General features: G+C 36.6%; 1 protein-coding gene across 11 annotated transcripts; it reads right to left on the bottom strand.

Moving 5' to 3' along the window:
- Positions 1-390: 390 nt before the first annotated feature.
- LOC18431297 (long chain acyl-CoA synthetase 1) lies at positions 391-20,918 on the bottom strand. 11 transcript variants are annotated; one of them, XM_088858834.1, is made up of 20 exons: positions 20,872-20,918; positions 20,537-20,745; positions 19,568-19,631; positions 19,327-19,416; positions 17,414-17,470; positions 17,107-17,155; positions 16,805-16,881; positions 16,644-16,683; positions 16,447-16,541; positions 12,702-12,869; positions 12,353-12,463; positions 7,502-7,589; positions 7,327-7,393; positions 7,159-7,234; positions 6,925-7,042; positions 4,859-5,104; positions 3,120-3,259; positions 2,830-3,012; positions 2,004-2,123; positions 391-652 (listed from the first exon to the last, which is right to left on the bottom strand). In XM_088858834.1, exons 2-20 carry the CDS (start codon positions 20,680-20,682, stop codon positions 605-607), a joined length of 1,983 nt encoding a protein of 660 aa, XP_088714960.1. In that variant the 5' UTR covers positions 20,683-20,745; positions 20,872-20,918; the 3' UTR covers positions 391-604. The 11 variants fall into 11 exon arrangements, with proteins under 11 accessions (XP_088714960.1, XP_088714959.1, XP_088714970.1 ...); XM_088858833.1 differs by having other exon boundaries at positions 4,802-5,104; XM_088858844.1 differs by having other exon boundaries at positions 12,353-12,572.
- Positions 20,919-21,205: the final 287 nt, after the last annotated feature.

Consider the following 21,205-nt stretch of genomic DNA (forward strand, 5'->3'; position numbering starts at 1 on the left):
AAGATTCAGCAGTCTGGAAGTCAAATCATCAACGCATGGTCAGGCACAAAACAAATGTAGGGGAACTTTGATTTCAGGTCATCTTTAATCATTGCAAGATCAAATTCATAAAGAAATAAATGAACAATTTGACTAAAAATGCTTGAAACCATCCCCCTCAGGCAAAAGATCTAGGGTTTTGAAAGCTTCGGGTTCACAAGGTGAATCAAAAGTGTTCTGAAAATTATCATATGGAAGAGTCCACCTTTTATTGGGTACCAGCCAATTTGTTGGCGGTGGACTGCCAGACCACCTGATACACACCCATACAAAAGTCACAAGTTAACAGACCCATCCCATACACAAGCATGCTGGTATTTCCGTGGATGGCCAGATATAGATCAGAGGCACTATGGGAATTATGCAGAAATATATAAATAATTGATCGTACCATCTGCATGCGTATGTATAGATGCATTATACACAGATTATTTACTCAAACATATGATGACATATGGACATGGTTACCAAAATTCAACATTCATAAAAAAAAATATATAAGATATCTCGTGGAGTCTTAACTTGTTCATAATCAGAAACTATCAAGCGCTAAAGACTGCAAACATCAGGACCTTTGCTCTTTCAGCCTCAGGTACAACTTATCAATCTCTTCCTGCAAAAGAAAACATGAATCTGTTACTTGGGTAGTGAGTAGGAAGGCAAAGTAAAACCACATCTCATTGAATCATCAAGGAAATTAAAGATGATGGAGAGGAGTAAGACCCACCATTGGCGCCACACCCTGTTCTTGGGGTCCCCGCTCATCACCACCATCCATCATTCCATTAGAAATGATTACCCAACTAATTTTAGTTTATGTCCAATGCGTTCTAATATAGTAGACTTTCCCATAAGTATAGAAAAGCAACAAACTACCAGCATGTCATACGTCTTCATCATACTAGAACATATTTAATTCACTCTTAAGAGGGACAAGCATATAGACAAAAACAGTCCTCACTTGTATTAATAACCATCTAATGGGAAATGGTACCATGTACACAGGGTGATCCACTGCCAGTTTTGTCAAGGACAGTGGACACCAAGCAACTGTAGTTCCCAATGATAGACAGTCGTCAGAGTGCAGTTATAATCTCCAGTGTCCATTGTTAGGAAGGGGACGGAGGCATATGGTATAGTAGACACCAAACATGGTTGGTTAATGACACACTTTCTTACACCACACCAAAGTCCAAAGTTCAAAATCAATCAGACCCTCCAACCATTTAATAACATAAAATGATGCAAAAGAGACAGTAGATAACTTCCCAATGCTGCGATTTTGAGAGAAAGTATGTGGCCATTCCTTGGAGTCTTGATAACTTTTTGCCTAAATTTGAGTATCAAAAGATAATGTTGAAAGTATAGTCCACATAAGTAAGCCAACACGGGGGAAGGGTGCTAACCAAATATGTGTACAAAAAACTTTTGCTTATTGGGAGGTCAGGCCAATCATAACTTTGGATCCCTTCTTTTGGCAACTTGTTTTTATTTTTCTCAAAAGATTTATCACCACCAGAGACTAAAAACAAGCAAAACAAAATTCTGAACCACCAACTATGCACAATAAAGCAAGGGAATCTGGTAAGCCAGATTTCTAATGATATTAGATGTTTATCGCAGCATACCAAAGGATGCCACAAATGATTTCAAAAGCTAGGTAACCCGCAAAGTAGACGAGTTCATGCATACATGCATGTATTTATTTCTTAGAGTGCTTTGTAGATATGAACAAATTTAAGCATAGACTAAGTTAGGCAAGGGAAAAAGCAGACTAGTTCATACACACAAATGTGTTTATTTCTTATTAGTTTGTTCATATGCATGTAGGAATCTAAGTGTAGACTTGTTTCTTGTTCATATCTATAGACAGATTTATATCTTCATTTTATATGCGAGAAGTCTTGGCTCAGAAAAGTTTTAAAACATAGCTTCCTTCTCAACACACACACACAGAAGTTTACTTTGTAGTGTTTCAGAAATTGGCCCCTTTTCTTCTTCAGTGTAGGTGTCACCAGGTCCCTTTCTATATCAAATGGCAGAGGATCCAAGAAGACCGCCTTGATAAACTCAAATTTTCTCAGCTGAAAAAGCAGAAACAAGTATTTTGAGAACATTTACAATGCGTATAGGAGGAATCTTTACAGGGCATCATACAAAGAAATTTGTCACAGAGTAACATAAACATAAAAAAGAAGAGCAAGAAAAAAAAATGCATAAAGACAAACTTCAAGAAGGAAAATCACAAATCACACCTAAAGGGAATACTGAAAAAATCCGAACAGAAAAACTAATGCAAGAATGGGGGAAAACATCTTTTCCCTCAGCTTACAAAGGAGGAACTCTTAAGGCACCAGAATGCAAACCATCAATATGCTTGTTATATTCGAAAGGAAATAGAAAAGCACACTACCCAATGTACTATTATTTACTCATAAGTCATAATTCATCACGATCATCACTATCTAAGGAAATTAGACAAACGATAGGAAAAGCGGGACACACCAGGACCGGACATGTACCATTGGTGGGTCCCTCTCTTTTCGTATCCTAGTGAATCATTTTATTGGACGCAAATGGCCTCAAAGGATACTTGAGTAAACCATGATCCATTGGACCAGGGGACAGTTTCCCGAAGAAAAATCCTAAGATCCTAGTGTAAATCAAGGGAGTCTGTGACTTCAGAATGATTTAGCACTGAAATCAATGGGAAGCAAATAGAAATTCACAAAAGTAAAGAAGCCAATCTAACCAATTCACACACACAGCTTGCACATTGTGGAAAGTTACCTTGTTCTTCTCAGCAAGTGATCTAAGCTCAAGGAGAATATGATTTTGCAGTTGCTGAAGTGCACACAGCTCAGTTACGGACCCCTTTTGTCCATTGAGAGATGCCCATTTTTCAGCACTTTCTTTATGTGGTACAACTACTGCAACCAACATGGACTCGAAGCTATTTCCATAAACCCAAATCTACAGAAAAATAAAAAACAAAGGTGCATAGAAACTCAAAAAATAAATAACTAAAAATAAAAATTTAAAATTAAAATTTATGAGGGATAAGGTAGAAAAATACCCACATCTTCAATAATAGGTGCAGAGCAGTAGGTTTTCTCCAGATATTCAACTGCAATATACTCCCCTTGAGAAAGTTTGAATATATTTTTCTTCCTATCAATAATCTTCAAAATACCACTTGGCTGCAACTCCCCTATATCTCCTGGATGAACCAAATGAATCAGAGACGGACAAAATGGATCAATGAAATATATCTAAAATATGCATGAGTGTTTGTGTAGATTGATAGATGGATAGGCATGAAATTTTCAGTGTATAAGACACTTTTCCAGCATAAAAGGCACTTGCAAGACGTAGAATTCTCTCCAGAGAGAACCAACTAGAAGAGACATTGTTACAAAAATTATTGAACCTTTACCAAGAAAGCCATATAAGATTAAATAAAATCTAATACACAATCAAATCAATCTCTACATTCCCAAAATAAACCAATAAGATTATATGCTTCTAGGGGAAAAAATTGTACACTTAATCTCTTGGCTAAAATCCTGGACAAGGTAATTTTAGGACCGCAAATTTTGGGAATTTAAACCACTCAATCTACTACCATCATCATCATCTGAGCCTTATCCCAACTATTTGGGGCTAGCTACACAAATCATGTTTCATCATTCCACTCTATCAAGGGTCATACCCTCAGTCAGACCATAGGTCACCATATCTCTTCACACTACTTCCATCCATATCCTTTCGGACTTTCCCTTGCCTTTGTAGAGCCTTCCACTTGAACCAAATCACCCCCCCAACCAGTGTTCTAGGTTGACGTTGCACATAGTCAGACCATCTAAATCTATTTTCCCTCATTTTATCGCCTATTGGGACTATCCCTAAGTTCCTTCCGAGGTATTCATTCTGAATTTTATCCTTTCTTCTTTTGCCACTCATCCATCTCAATATCCTCACCTCAGCTGCACTCGTTCTACAGAGTATGAATATGTTATTTCTTGCAGCAAAACATTCTATCCCTTAAAGTATGGCCACCATATAGAACTTCCCCTTCAGTTTTATTGGTATGAGACGATCACATAATTCACATCTCCACTTCGTCCACCCAGCTGTAATTCTATATGCGACGTCTTCCTCGATCTCTCCATTCTCATTGATTCTTGACCCAAGATATCGAAAATAATCTTTTTTAAGTTCTTCTTGGCCATAGATCTTAACTAATTGTTCATTTTTACTACTATTATTACTAAGCTTGCATTCCGTATATTCTATCTTAGCCCAACTAATTTTAAAGCCTTTAGATTCTAGAGCGTCCTACAAAGTTCTAACTTTGCATTGACACCGTCTCTAGTCTCGTCAATCAAAGCTATGTCACCCGTAAACTACTCAATCTACCCACTAACCTAAATAAATAATAACTTGAAAAACGATTCAATACACACTCTAGAAGTGCCCCAAAGAAATCACATCATAGGATTAAACACAAACCATCCAATCGTTGGATGGTTAGATCTAGGTCTCCAAGAACTCAACAATTTCGTAATTTATAGTCATCTACTGATTCTAAAGTGGATCTCAAATTTTCAGAGGATCCTCCTTAATAGTTCTTTTGACCAAGGGAGCAAGCGTACAATATGCTCCTATTGGAACATACTATACAGCCATAAATAAATTCAAAACAAAGTTTTTTTTCAAGGCAATAAATCATACTAAGATACTGTTTTCATCAAGTGCTAACCAGATGTAGTTTGAAAGGTCAACAACCTAGTTATCGACAGTCTGGATTCTGGACTACCTGTATGGAACCAACCATCTCTGATGGCTTCTCTTGTAAGATCAGGATTTTTGTGGTATCCCGAAAAGAGTGTCTTCCCTCTAACACAAATCTCTCCACGTGCAGTTTCACCTAGAGGATAATACCCCATCTCAGGAACTTCCTCAAGACGTAGCTCAGTATAGACAGAGGGAACTCCCACAGTCCCCATCATGCTCATCTCGTCAGGGAAACAATGCGCCGATAATCCACATGTTTCAGTCAATCCTGAAAACAATTAGCTACGATAGTCACTCCAGAAATTTATTCACAAAGATGCAATCAGGATGGCAAATGGAAGAATATAGAAGTCCACAGAACTTTAAGTAGTTCCTAAAAGATACAATCAGGATCGTAAATGCAGAAATATATAAGTGCACAAAACTTTAAGTAGTTCCTTAAGGTGCAGAATCACATATCTCTCTTTCTCTCATATGCATGTGATTACCACAATGACAGGAACCCAGCATACACATGCAACTCACCCACACACACACGCGCGCGCACGCACATGAAGAGATTTACTAATGAGGCTGTATGACAAGGTATCTGATGAAGAGTAAAAAGGAATGGAAAAGTACAATAGATGCCTAAAGCTTTTTATGTTGTTTCCAATAAAGATAATCAAACACATTCCAATTCTCCCCTCTCCCAAGCAGCAAACAAATCTCATCCCCACACCCTCCCTGCCTAGGCAGGCAGTGGGAAATTTCTGGCATTCCAAAATCTTTCTTTCTAATGGTTGTTTCCACTTGTAAAATGACCAAATATCCATAACCTTCTAGAATACCAAACATCATCCCTAAGACATATATATGACAAACATCTTTCTGGTGCGCCTTCTATATTTCATTTTTAAAAACTGCTCCCCAAAATTTTTAGGGCTTTGATTTACAATTTTGTTCCCAGCTTTTATGTAGTGTATGTGCCGTTAAAATTTTTGTAAGCTAATTCACATTTATTTGCTTTTGGCAGAATTGTGGAATAGGAATCGTGTAGCCCACTCAAAATAGTTGGGATAAGATTTAGATGTTTATGATGATTCACATTTATTTGCTTTTGAATGGAGACATTTGTGTCTATATTAGGGATCAGCATTGAGCCTATACCTCTTGGTCTTAGTTATGGACGACTAAACTAAGCACCTACAAGATGAGGTATTGTGGTGTATGTTGTTCGCAGACGACATAGTTTTGATCGATAAGACCCGAAATGACGTTAACACAAAGTTAGAACTTTGAACGGATGCTCTAGAATCGAAAAGTTTTAAAATTAGCCAGAATAAGACAGGGTATATGAAATAAAAATTTAGTAATAATAGGAGTAGAGACGAGGAAGTTGTTTAGATTCACGGCCAAGAAATACCAGAAAGGCATTTTCGATATCTTGGATAAAAAATCCAAGAAACTTGAGAGATTGAGGAAGATGTCACACATAGAATTAAAGATGGGTAGATGAAATGAAAATGTGCAATTGGAGTTTTATGTAATCACCACATACCAATTAACCTTAAAGGCAAGTTCTATAGAACAATTGTAAGACCAGCTTTGCTTTATGGGGCAGAATGTTAGGCGTCAAGAAACAATATAGCCATAAAATAAGTGTAGCTGAAGAGGATATTGAAATGGATGAGTGGCAAGACAAGAAGGGCTAGAATTCAAAATAAATTCATTCAGAAGAATTTAGGTGTGACACCAATTGACGATAAAATAAGAGAAAGTAGACTTAGGTGAGTTGGCCATGTACAGCACAAACCCAATATAACAACTATTAGAAGGTGTTAGTTAGTTCAAGTGGAAGGCTCAAAAAGGGAAAAGGGTAGGCCCAAAAGGACATGGTTGGAAGTAGTGAGAAAAAATATAGGGATTTATGATGCCACTGAGGGTATGCCCTTAATAGAGCAGAATGACGAACCAAGATTCGTGTAGCCGACTCCAATTAGTTGGAAAAAGCCTCTGAGGATGATGGGTACATATGTGTATTCACAATCTCACACCAACAGTAGCACATGATGGCACCAAATTCAATCCAAAAAAGCTCAATTTTACCATAGCCTTGGAGCACAAAAGCACAACTCGCAACTCTTAAGAACTCCTCCACTTCTGTACTCAAAGGAGCACTTCCTGATGTTATCAAGCGAACACGACCTCCTAACCTTGCCTTGACCTATGACAGGAGCACAAAAAAAGAACAAGGTAACTCCAGAAACAGTCGACAGATATAACCATTACAAAGCACATAAGAAGCGCTCCAAGTCTGTCAATAAAACTGTAAAGAAAAACCTTTCTGAATGCAATCAAGTCTGCGAAGGGTGATGCTTCACTATGTTTATACCCTGATTTCATCCATCCAAGTTTGCTGCCACCCAATGAAGAGATACAATGTCAAAACCACCCTCTGCTCATAGAAAAATAAGAAACAGAAAACTGTAATAGAATGCATTTGCTCACTGTTTATAGAGCAAATTAAAGATCTTCTTCCTGAGTGGACCAACTTCTTCTATTGCCTTTGTTGCACCTGAAGTAAGAAGCCAAGAAAATTTTAGGACATCAACTAATCAGCTAATCTTAAAACTTGACGAGTAGGACATCAGAAGATATAAACAGCAGGGACATGGACTAGTACTTTCATATACTCTTTCAAACACCCTAGGAACACCAGTGAAGTAGGTCGGCTTCAACTCCATAAGATCATCCTTCAACGCTTCAATATCCTTCACAAGAAAGCAGAAGGTTACCATTATCTCAAGAGAGTGTTCCCAAGGTCTATAGGAATAGGATGTAAGCAATATGAGAAGTTGAAAATTTGGGGGTAAAATGGAAATATTCAGGATCTCTCTCTCTCTCTCTCTCTCTCTCTCTCTCTCTGATGATGATGATTAACAATAAATAAGACATAGGTGTACATACAAGTACACCTAAGGTGCATATAAACAAGACACAAAACAGTGGTTAATCCTCATTGATGTGAATCAATTTGAGGGCTAAATAACGAGTCCTAGCTATAGCTCCCACATCCTCAAAGCATGTCAAGTGAAAATAGAACTCCATCAAAGCATGTCAAGAATATTTTAAAAAATAAGCTATGCTCCACTGAAACAGTGTGTCCCAGCAAGCCTGCCTAATGGCATCAAGTGAGTGTTATACCACAAGCAGAGTAATGCAGAATGATCGACACTCTCATCCCTCTAGGGATCCCCAGGCATCAATTTTCTGAAGTATCACTTCACCCAGTGGGTCCCAAAAATGTTACTGACATACCCCTCAAATGGTTCCCGGTAGCACCACGATACCCCTTATGGTCCCACACTCCCACAAGAGCTACAATCTAAGTTGAGCTTTAGATGGCCTTAGCAGAGCTGGGCCCATCGAGCAATTATCGTGCTTGAGATTACACCCTCTTACATCAATCCCAGGTCGAAATTGTGCACCTAAACCTAAAAATTTTTGGAGCACAGAACCCAAGATACCACAGCATTTCAAACTCTCTCTAACTAGCACATGAATAAGTCTGAGAATAAACTATTACTACTCTCCTTCAAATACCCAAGAATGTATCCAGGGAATACATATTCCAGGCCCTTATTAGTGCTGACAGAGGAGAGCAACAACATAACAGTGCAGCCACTGAGGACTGCAATCACCCACAACATATCAAGTAGTGCTCCAACAAAACATAAGATGGATCTAAGGGGTGATGAAGGAGAATATACTTCGAGGACTCCTTAGCGACATAGGAGGCATATATTAGGAATTTGAATCCATGGTGCTGCAAGTGATCAATAATGAAGACCTCACCTAGTGCCCCAACAATCTAAGGAAGAACTTAAAGGGAGACCTAAACATCAAAAGTATTGAGGGATTGGCACGTTGAAAAGCGCTGCACCCCACATTAGAAGGATTTAATATAAAGAATGCCAACGCTATTATTCCTTTTCATATTATCATATCAATCCCTGAACAAGATAGAAATGGCCTCCAAAAAAAATACAAAAGAGTGAGCTTAATCCTACAACCTCATTGTCCTTTAGGCGTCTTCTAAACTCTAAAATAAGAGAGCCGCATATTGCCCCTTATCTCTCAAACTAGTCATGGAAGATGCCCCTAGATTAAAGATAGATACCCTCAGAAAACATGACAGAGAAAAATTAACACCATACCAAACATCTCACCATAGTTGCACGACTCCCCTCCTCCTGCCTACAGTCAAACCCCTTACACAACTATCAAGGTTATAGATACCACAACACCCTTCACACTCCTGACACCCTAGAATACCAACCAAGCTCTCTCAATTCCCATCGAGCCTGCTACTATTGTGCTTGTTCTAAATGATATGGGCCATGCCTCTTTTTTCTTCTGGGTCATAACTATAGGCCACATTCTACTTCTAGCTGGAACATACATTGAATGTCAATTTTCAAGCAGCACTGTGTTATCTCTTCTAAAGCACTTTTTTATGAGAAATCTTCTCAATCATATGACCCCTGCACCTCCCAATTCTTTAGGTTTGCAAACCTCTAAACATTTAAGTCATCAATCACCATTACCCTGGCAAAACCTTTTGAGGTTTCTCAATTTTTGAGCCACCAAAGCCAGAATCAGAGACATTTAATGAACTAGAATCTTGCTATGGTTACATCAATGAGGGCCACTCTCCAATGGAACAAGAGGAACAGGCTCTTTGATGGACCTAACTTCTTGGCTGCTTCAATAGTACTTCATAATCACTAGGTCTTATAGGTTCTTGTTAAAATTTCTCATGCACATTTCCCAACCCAAGCACTTGGGAGTGGCTCCATCTACATGAGCCTTGACAACAGCTCATATATCTAGCTTTGGGTCCATGCCGATACAAAGTTACATTGCATGGATACGGGCACTTTCCCAATGTCAAACTAGGTATGGGGCGACAGATTCCTCATGCCATGAAGAACAAGATTCAGTGACACAACTATATTATATAGAGACAAAAATTCAACATTATTCCTTATATTCCATCTCATCTAAATAGACAGGAAAAATCAAGAATGCCTTAGTAAGCTGAATTCGCACATATTCTCAAATTCATGTGTCTCTGCTCAAAGCAAAAAAGGAAGATCAAACCTCTAAAATGATGGAGTCAACGGTTAGAGAAGAGGAAGAATCATGAAGAACATGCCTTGATATGTGCGCAAATGCTGAAACAAGAGCAGGTGGGCACCTAGTCTAGCCACCTAGGCTCCCGCCCAGGAACAAGGGACCACTCTTCCCCAAACAAAAAGGACAAAAGGAGTTTTTAAGACAGGGCTTTAGGCCTTAGGGAGTTTTTAGAGCAATATTTGATCCACTAGGAGTCATTGTCAAAAAGACAATAATTAATTGAGTATCAATGTGAATCAGAATCACCTAATCAACAAACCTGAAAAATACATAAGATTAAAGTATTAGCTACTAACATAAGAAAAAAAATTAAATTTTTTATATTTTAAATGAAGATATAAAAAACATGCAGCTACATTAAAAAAGAAACTTTACAATGAGATGTAAAGACATGCATATAATCATATAACATAATATGAAACAACATGAAACAAAAAAAATAAAATAAAAATAAATAAATAAATAAATATAAATATATATATATATATATATATATATATATATATATATATATATATATATATATATATATATATATATATATATAAGAAAAAAAATTAATTTTTTTATGTTTTAAATGAAGATATAAAAAAAATGCAGCTACATTAAAAAAGAAACTTTACAATGAGATGTAAAGATATGCATATAATCATATAACATAATATGAAACAACATGAAACAAAAAAAATAAAATAAAAATAAATAAATAAATAAATATATATATATATATATATATAACAAAAATAACATAATATTAAACAATAAGTATATGATATCAATCTAAAAATAATAATCATACATAACTTCACATAAGAATTAAGATATAACACAATTATTAATTTATCAAAAAAAGTAAAACAAAAATAATAAAATATTAAAAGATGACACATTGTGCAAAAAAAGAAATCAGTTATTCATAAAAGAAATCGATATAGGCTCAATTTCATCGTCCAAATGAGGAAAAATTCAATTAATCACAAAAAGATTAAATCTTTCAACTACAAATATGTAAATATATCATAAAAAAAAAAGAGTAAAAGAAAAAAAAAATGATTCACAGCATAATCTGTTACAGAAAAAATAATCAAAACCCTAATTCAAATATGAGAATGCTCTAAAATATCAAAATCAAAACGATGTTGGCCTAAACTTCGTCTATTGGGTCGCAAAAGTCCTCAAAATTGACCACTAGAAGCTCCAAAAACTACCACGAACTATTATCTTTGATTTCGAAAGAAATCGAAAATATCAAAATTTATCGATCTTCCAATAATCACAGGTTCGAGGTTTTTAGGGAGTTTTTATCTCTCTAGAAGCCATGGATTAGGTAGTGGAGTTTAGGGGGGGAATTACCAAATCGACCTTAGCCGAGGGCATTTTTCCGCCCTCGGCAAGTTTTGTCAAGGCGACGCCTAGGCGGGTGCCTAGACGCAAGTCACCTAGGTGCCCCACCCAGATGCCACCTAGGAGCTTTCGCCACTCATCCGATTAGGCGGCCAAGTTATATAGTGTCCGACACGAGTACAGCACCCAAACAAAAGAATCAATGTAACACAGATAAAAGACTCATACACAAGTGGTCCCGACACCTCAAAGGACTTTTCTAAGCATCTTGCCACCTCTTCAATATCTAGTCAAAAGGATCTAACTTAGGTTTAAATATGTCGCATGGAGAGCGGATGATCCGAAGAAAACACAGTAGCGCTGATCATCTCAAAGTCTACTGGCCCTTCTTGGTGCCATTTAACCCTAGATTAGAACATCAACTAAATTTCTTTTGAAGAGTGATCTTGTGATAGTTCCTCTAAAGCTTCTTTTCACAGGGCCGATGTGAATCAGACAAAGTTCCTCCATCATGTCTAGTGTTGAAATATCCTAAAAGGCATGTCTTTCCTCTATTCTAAGCAGCCCAAGATGTTTCTATTCTACTCTTTCAACTTTCTCTTCATGGTTTGCAATAGGAATACTGAAGGACCTTGTTCCACAGATTAACACTACCAAACTAGCTTCCTCAGGGAAAGACTGCATGGACACACACAAATGCAAGCACACATGCATGAATGCGTACACAAAGAGTTGCTGGTGCTTCTTCACAACTGAGCATCATCAATTGTTGAAAGAGAGTGATTACGGATTTAAGGTATTAGGCAGGCTGATAATCTCGCAAAAGATTGATATTTCGGAAGTATCATAGTCGTTTTGAACAGTTTCAAAAGCCCGATACTGACTCCAACAGTGTTTTCTGAGTATGAATTTGTAACATCTTCCACAATCAATACCTAAAATCCAGAGAGAGAGAGAGAGCAAAGATGGTGGAAAGATTCAAGTTGCTTACCCCTTGCCAGAAGCCAACAGATGCACCTTTATGGAAAAAGTATTCCTCCATCATGCGGTCAAGGATGTGAGCAAGTGGAAGGAAAGATAAATATACATCATCTACAGTCATCTGTTTGCACAACCAACCGAATGCATGCCAATTGTGTCATACAAACGACAAAGTATGTGAAGGAGACAAATTCAAAAAGGAAAGATAAATATCCATCATCTACAGTCATCTGTTTGCACAACCAACTGAATGCATGCCAATTGTGTCATACAAACGACAAAGTATGTGAAGGAAGGCAAATTCAAAAAATTTCCAATATTCAATCGAGCAACATAAATAAAAATCCCAAGAAACTAACCTTATCTTCAAACTGCTCCATGAAAATGTCAAGTCCAGCTATATACATCACAAGACTCTCATGAGTCAAAACAACACCTTTTGGTTCTCCACTTGTTCCGCTTGTGTACATTAGAGTGCATACATCAAGAGGCCTCGGAGGTGAAAGTTCAGTTGGATGTTCTTTACCCTGAAAATTGCAAGACATCACTCTCACTGATGAACTATGGTACCCCTGACCTTCATGAGAACAAAAAGCTACCGTATGTTCTCCATAAAGCTGATTGCATCATGGTAAAGAAGAAACATCAGCAAAAGCTCTTCTTCAGGCACGTCACAAAATTGACCAGTGGAACCCAACGAGAGTGGATTCATGCAATGCTCTTCAGTCATATATGAATTGCATATGCATGTGTGTGAATTATGAAGGAATATTTATCTTTACACGTGTCAAGGTTCGAAGAAAGGACTTCTGGAACCACCCCAGGAGTGGACCGTTTGGAACCACCCCAGGAGTGGACCGTTTGCATTTCATATTGGTACTCGGCTACATATTTGGGATATAGGCGTTGATCCAAAAACATGGGAAAAAGGACATAAAGGGAAAAAAGGGGAAAGAAGACCAACATATTGAAAAACTTTTCAGAAAAATAGCAAAAATCACATGAATATTTCAAAGAGAAATTTATGCCCATGCCCACCCCCCTCCCCCCTCAAAATCCGTTATTATAGAAATCCACACATTTTTGTATTTTACACTCATACCCCCATTTCATCCATTTTTTTTTTTTCCCAAAATGCCCTCACTTCGGACCTTGAATGTTTGAAGTGGTAACAAATACTTGACTTTGGATCCTTGAGATCCAAAGTCAAGTTAAAAGTCTTAACCTCGGATCTTCAAGAGTGGAAGTCAAATCTTAGAAGTCCCGAGTTTGGATCGTCAAGGTCCAAAGTCAAGATCCAAAGTCAGCTTCAGAGTTTAGACCTTGAAGGTCCAAAATCAGAGTAGAAAAACTCCTGATGACTTTGATCCGAAATCGTGCTTTATGGGACTTCGGAATGAAGACATCTAACTGAGACTGAAAGGAAAGTTCTATAGGATGGCTGTAAGACCACCCATGTTTTATGAGACGAAATATTGGACGATTAAGTAACAACATATCCATAAGACGAGCGCAACTGAGATGAAATTGTTGAGATGGATGAGTAGCAATACAAGAAATGATAGAATTCGAAACGAATACATACTAGGGAACATAAGAGTGGTTTCAATAAGCGATAAGGGGAGGCAAAGTAGATTAGGTGGGCTAGCCATATGTGGCATAGGCCTAATACAGCACCAGTTAGGAGGTGCGATTTGGTTCAAGTGAAAGGCTCTAAAAGAGCAAGAGGAATTCCTAAAAAGACATGAAAAGAAGTAGTAGAAAAGATATGGTAACTTTTGGACTTAATAAATGTATGGCCCTTGATAGAGAAGAATGGAGAAACTTAATTGATGTAGCCGACCCCAAATATTTGGATAAGGCTTGGAAGAAGACGATGATGACTTTGATCCGAAGTTGTCATTTAAGATCTTTAAGGTTCAAAGTGGGGGCATTTTGGGAAACTAAAGAAGGATAAAAAGTAAATGGATAGTAAAAAAAAAATTTAATGGGAGCGGGGGCCTCTAAGAAGGGATTTTTTTGGGGGGGCTGGTGGGGGGTGTGGGTTGGGGTTGGTTAAATCTAGATTTTTTTTTAATTAACAATTAAAAGTCAATATCAGGGCTGATGCGGCAATAATTGTTTTTTTTTTTTAGTGTAAGGATTGTTTTATTGCCTAATCTACTAACCTATTATCTTTAAAAATCATGATTAGTGGGTGCCTTAGTAATAATATGCAGCCACTATTTTCATGTAACAGCCACACTTTTTGGCCCTGATGTGTGTGTGCAAGGGCATGTGTGCATGTTTTATACCTACTCGATATTTCTAGGGCCCATAATGCTCTTATTCATTCATTGGTACAACACAATTTTTCTCACAAGCATCTCATGTAATTTGCATGTAATTTGCATCGGTCGAGTTGAAACCACCAAAGGTACAATAAATCATAGGGAAAAAGATATATAAGCCCTTCAGATAATTATAATCCCAAATAAACCGGCAGGTCTATGAAAAGTCTATGAACTCCCTTCAAGTTAAAAGAAAAGAACGTTTGACTGCCTCCATAACTTTTTCATAGACCAAATAGCAATATTTATTTTTTTTTTTTTTTTCTTATCACCTAGACACCCAAACACTAGAAAAGCTCGCTTTCTCACCCCTCAAAATAGGTAAACATAACATCCCATATTCCGTTTGGATGATGGGGTCATTAGAAAGAAAAAGGATAAATATTATAATTTGGAAAATGAAAAGTTAGGAAGCAGTTAAATGTCGTTTTCTTTTAACTTTGAGGGGGTCCTTTTAATAGATCTAAGGGGTTATTTGGGATTGCAATTACAAAAAGGGAGTTATACATCGTTTTCCCTAAACAATATGCTATACCAGCTTGGGACATGACCCTTTTTTCAAGTTGCATTGATTATTATTCCAGTTTGCTTAGGTTCACAACTAACACAATTATTTTCGTGAGTTTGCTATGCAAGGAAGATGGTAATATTATTCCTCATCAAAAAAAATTGTTTTAAGGGAAATTTACCAAAATTCAAGCAGGGAATTAACTAATTAACATTTTAACCTTCTTTTTTTATTTTATTCCAAAAGGCACATACTTACTTTTAGAAATTCCATCAACAAACACTAATAATCAGTTGGAATTATAGGAGGGGCATTTTCCAATCTTGCCTCTCCTTCCAAAGTTAAAGCACTTGATAGTCAAAGATCTAATTGATTATGTCTTTATAATAAACAAATTTAAATGCAGGCCATTTTTTTATAATTTGACAAAAATAAAAAATAAAAAACACTAATATGCTCCGACAAGAGAAGGAAAAGCCATAGGTCCGTGCAACAAGTGGTTTTCTTGGGAATTAACTTTAGGAGGGGCAGAAAAGGAAAGTGCCTCTCTTAACTCATGATTATAGACCTTAGATGGAATTTCTCAAATTGAATATCGGCCTTTTAAAAAATTAAATAATGAACAGCATGTCAAGTAATTCATGTCTTGAGTGTATTTCGACAATTTCCCTTGTGTACATAACAGATCTAACCAAATAATTATACAAAGAAAAAAACATTGTACTCTTTTTATTTATTTGCACCAAATCAAATAAATTGCCTTATGAACTATAATTTAAACATAATATTTAAGTGATGTGACATCAAGAACTACAAAACTATTTACATTCTAAGTTTTTTATTTGACAGTACCAAATGGGTTTGCTAATTCCAGTCTATAAACTGGCATCAAACGTCAATGAATCAAAATTGCAGGTTTGGAAACCCACATTAGTCTATTCTGCGAATCAAATGTGGGAGTTCCACTAGAGGGGTTAGTTAGGTTCATATAATTTTCTGGACCCTTTCAAACTGAACCAAAACTCAGCTAGCTACAAACCAGTTGATTGTTCAGTGCACTAGAGTGTAAATTAGGTGGTCTACTGCTCTGAGCAATGTAAGAGTTGCTTACACAAATCAGTCATTTCCAAATTATTTTAGTCTGTTGAGAAGAAGAAGTGATATTTTCAACATGTTCACTGTGAGCTAATTCAGTATAGCAATCTAGAACAAAAGCTAAAATTCAATAGCCTAATATATAGTGGGTGTGCACATAGAGAATCAAACCATTTGAAGAAACTCATCCCAGGAATATGCTGCAATTTCATAGCTGGCCGCATTTTGTCTTTGCTGCTTTGTCAGGGTTGTAAAGCAAACTAGCACTGCAACCACAGAAAATCAACTCTCAGAGATGAGAACCAACAGCTATAAGCATTTCAAGATGGCAAAATGAATTTCTAGTATGCAATTAGCCAATGACTTACACTTTAGCCTTCTAGAATACTTTTTGTCATGTTTTAAAATCTGCATAGAGGATTAAGCTCATTTTCAGGATTGATCTGGCATCAACGGCACAAATTACAGGAACAATTCTTTAGAGCTCAGGCACCAATTTGTCACAAGAGGTCAACAGATCAATGCTTACTTCCGTTAGTTTCTTATCCTGAATAAAAACATAATCAATCTCCGCATGTTCAACGATGAAATCCACAGCATCTGGTCCTGTTCAAATGGCATATCGTACTGAGAGTTACAACAGGATTCATTGAAAACAATCAAAAGAATAACATAGGATTGATTGGAAGCAATCAAATAAACAATTTAGCAGAAGTGTTTTGAAGCATAAATGAATTGAGAAAATGATACCGCCAAAGTGCATAATACCAATAGATTTTCCAGAAACAAACAGTGACACATGATACGGAAAAGTTAAGGGCAGGAAATCACCAAGTGTATCATAAAGTGGGACACAAATGAAACTGTGGCCACTGCAAGCCTGCAAAAGCATCATTTCATCAGCATATTAATGCTGAACAGAAATTATTATATAATCCAATGGACTATAAAAAAAAACCATGGTCTATCAAGTCATCACCGGTCATTGCAATAATATGACCCAATGGTATGTTGCACACTCTCCATATCATTGGGCATCATATAAATGGACACTGATGACCCGTCGGACTGTGGTTTTGCGTAGTCGATTGGACTAAAAGAGTCATTTGGTAAGAAAAACTGATAAAGCATACGGTACCGCCATGGCTACTATCCACTGTGGGCAGTTCACTCCATATATTCCAACACAGGAACCCTGTCACAAAAGCAAAACTAGCATTGGGCTATCAATTATGTGCTATATATATATATATATATATATATGAAAAACTCTTTGTAAAGCCTATAGGGGCGAAAGTGTACAATAATTTCACCCCCGAACGGTTCTCATAGAGCCATTGCATTTCAAGGCGAAGACCCTTTGACCACCACAGACCTGTTATATCCATGACAGCATCGCACCAACCCTTTGACCGTGGGTGCAGTGCCACATCCCCGCTGTCCACCAAAAATGGACAGCAGCGAGCCTATAGGCGAAAAATCACTATACAATTTTGTCTATAAGCATTGTAAAGTGCTTTCCACTATATATATATATATAAGAAAAAACTAACAATAATTGTGCAGCTGTAATGAATAGTAATATAGGTGGAATCCCAACCGTCAAATCTTCATCATGTGGTTCAAAATGCATATCACTATATGAATTTTAATATTTTTTCTAGAAATTGGATCATAATGAAATTTTAGACGTGTATACTAAAATAGGGTGCATAATTACAAAATATATAAGAAATACCCCTAAAAAATGATGGGGGTAATTTGGTCATTTTAAATTATTGAAAATAATATTTTTATATTTTTATATGGTGCGCAATAGTGTAAGGTATATATATATATATGGGAAGCCATTATGCAATTATGGGTGAAAATGAGCAGTATTTTCACCCATAGGCTCGGCGCCGTCTGATTTTTTTGGATGGCGTGGATTAAAAGACCGCAACAGACATAGCATGTCCCTGGTGGTATTTTTTTACGCAAAAAATACGGAAAACCGTCACAGCTTTCGTAGATTCATGAAGGTTTTTATGGCAAAACCGCAAAGGACATTGCATAACCGTGGTAATATTTTTTCACGCAAAAAAACACGGGAAACGCCATGGCTCTCGTAGATCTGTGGCAGTTTTTAGGGCAAAACCGCAAAGGACATAGCATATCTGTGGAGGGGCAAAGCACTATTCAATTTTGCCTATAGACGTTTTTAAGAGTTTTCCATATATATATATATATGAGTAATGATCCTATAGGACCCTCCCCCACCCATGTATGTAGGACCCCAAAGGTTCACCATTAAAGTTGGTACAGATGTCTACAAAAATTATCAAATGGGTGTGAGACTTCACTTTTCTATTGATTCGTGTCAAATTTAATGGTGATCCTTTGGGGTCCTACCCACATGGATGGAGGAGGGTCCTATAAGATCATTTCTCATATATATATATATATATATATATATGGAAGATACTACTGTTAACCCAAGGACTAACAGAAAGATATGAGCCTAACGGCCCAGATTGAATCTGGGCCGATCTGATGGTCACGACTTCATTTCGTGTTTGAATTTTATTTTATTTTTTCTATTAATCCAAATCACTTGAAATTTTAGGTATGTGTTCTTCTCATCAATTCATACTCAATAAAAATATAAAAAAAATAATCCGTGAAAAATAAATTGACCAAAATACCCCTGAAACTTTACAGGGGTATTTTAGTCATTTTATTTCATATAAAATATTTTTTGAAGATTCATCTATTTTTTATGAACACAGGCTTAAAATTTCAAGTGATTTGTATTTGTAGAAAAAAAATTAAAATTCAAACACTATTGGGTATCCGTGATCGTCAGATCGGCCCAAATTCAATCTGGGCCGTTGGGTTCATATCTTCTTGTTAGCCTTTGGGCTAACAGAAATATATATATATATATATATATATATATATATATATATATATATATATATATATATATATATATATATATATATATATATATATATATATATATATATATTGCAGCATAAATATAAACATTAGAATAGGCCCCTTGCCTACCGGTCTGGCACCACTTGCCCACAAGGCAGCACCAACAAGCAGAACCTCGTCATAGATTTCTTTGTAGGTTTTCCAAATATATTTCCCTGCCTGTAAACCATATAACAATCCTCAAATTTTAAGTAAAAGACAATTTTATGTTTTGAATTTCCAAATAAACAATATCAAACCACTCAACTCAAATTTTCATTTTTCATCTCAAATTCCAGTACCAGAAAAATGAAATATTGAAATGAATCACCTTTCCACCATGAAATTCACGCCATCCAAGCATCTTATTTGAAGGATACTTCTCAACCGAGGACCTTCATCCCAAATTCCAGCCAAGAAACATATCAACACCTCTCTATGAATAATAGAAAGAAAAAAGACAAATAAAAGCCTTCATATTCCATCTATTCCATTTTGCAAGACCCTTCATCAAGTCTCATGCTTGGAGTTCTGAAGACAAACCCCAATCATTTCCCTTCTTTAATGCATCACCTACTCTCTTCCTCTTTTTTAACACCAAGAAATGAAGCACATGCTTACTCTCGCCCCATTGTAATTCGAATGCATTTAACAAATAGCAACAATTTAATTCAGGCTCCAAAATGAAAACCAAAAAGGCACATTTACAACTTTTAACACATTACTTTGTTCTTTTTCATTGGGTTTATGCATGAAGTGAGAAAACAGGGGAGAAGGCATCGTTTTGCCCTCCCTGTATACAACAAGAATGCAAAAGAATCTATCAACTCTTGAAACACACATCATCACTAACAAATGGATCAATTCTTCTTCCCAATGCATAAGTATGAAACAAAATGTCAAAATGTGACCAACTCCCTTACATAAGAACAGTCTCAAACAGTACTCTCAATGTCATTCGAAATTGGAAATAAATTATAACAAAAACCAATGAAGTCCTCCACATTTTTTTACACATTATTGCTGATATTAATTCAAAGAACAATACAATCTCAAACAAGAAGACCCACTCTTTTCTCCCTTAAAAAAGAACATTACTCAATTTTCAAACATATCTTGCTCAAACTAACTTACATGGAAAAAAAAAAAAACACAATTTCCAAAAAAAAAAATACAATCTATAGATAGAACCCAATTTCCTCATTATAATCTACTCTTACTACTAAGCATAAATTGAACACCTCAATGTTCTTCACCCATTAGTATGTCATGATAGGCAAAAATAACAATGTACTCTCACCTGAAAACATCCCAAGAGGTGTTCATATCAGGAATAGGTGGTGGAAACCCATCCTTTGATAATAAATTTCGGTAAACTGGACCAACAGCTGGCTTCCCATCCTTCCCCTCCTTCCCATCCTCCACAATAACAGCAAATTCCTTCATTATCTCCCTCTTCAGACCCTATAAAGAGCCCACAAAAACCATAGGCCACAGAAAACAGAAACCCTGAAAACATAGAGAGAGAAACAATAAAAACCTCGGCATAAAACGCAGGACAAGAGCACACCAGAGGAAATCTTCCATGAAGTAACACAAATAAAGAGGAACTCGAGAGAGAGAAAAAACACTAACCATGAAAACCACCGAGCCCAAGCCCTCCAGAAAGTGAAAAGACAGGAAGAAAGAATACCGTGAAACCTGAACAAACCCCAACACAAATGAGAAAAGCATGAACCACCATTAAAGCTGCTTAAAAGTTGCAGAACAATCAACAAATAAGTAGAGAGAGAGAGAGAGAGAGAGAGAGAGAGGAAAAAAAAGTGTCCTTACAATCCAAAATCCAAAGTTTGAGCTTAGAAGCGAAGAAGCCCAAGAAGCAGGGAGATTTATAGGCAAATACCATCAGCATTTCCACGGATTCCATCTAATGCGCAGAGAAAGGTAGAGAAGAGCAGTCAATTTTGGT

This window comes from Amborella trichopoda, chromosome 2 (genome assembly GCF_054954075.1).
Source record: "Amborella trichopoda isolate Santa Cruz 75 chromosome 2, AtrichopodaSantaCruz75HAP2 v2.0, whole genome shotgun sequence".
NCBI lineage: Eukaryota > Viridiplantae > Streptophyta > Magnoliopsida > Amborellales > Amborellaceae > Amborella > Amborella trichopoda.

Coding starts and splice junctions, on each gene's coding strand:
- LOC18431297 (XM_088858833.1), bottom strand. CDS start 20,682: ATGAAGGAATTTGCTGTTATTGTGGAGGATGGGAAGGAGGGGAAGGAT. Junction 16,882..17,106: donor CCCACTTTATGATACACTTG/GTGATTTCCTGC, acceptor CCATTTGAACAG/GACCAGATGCTGTGGATTTC. Junction 7,043..7,158: donor ACTTGATTGCATTCAGAAAG/GTTTTTCTTTAC, acceptor CTCCTGTCATAG/GTCAAGGCAAGGTTAGGAGG.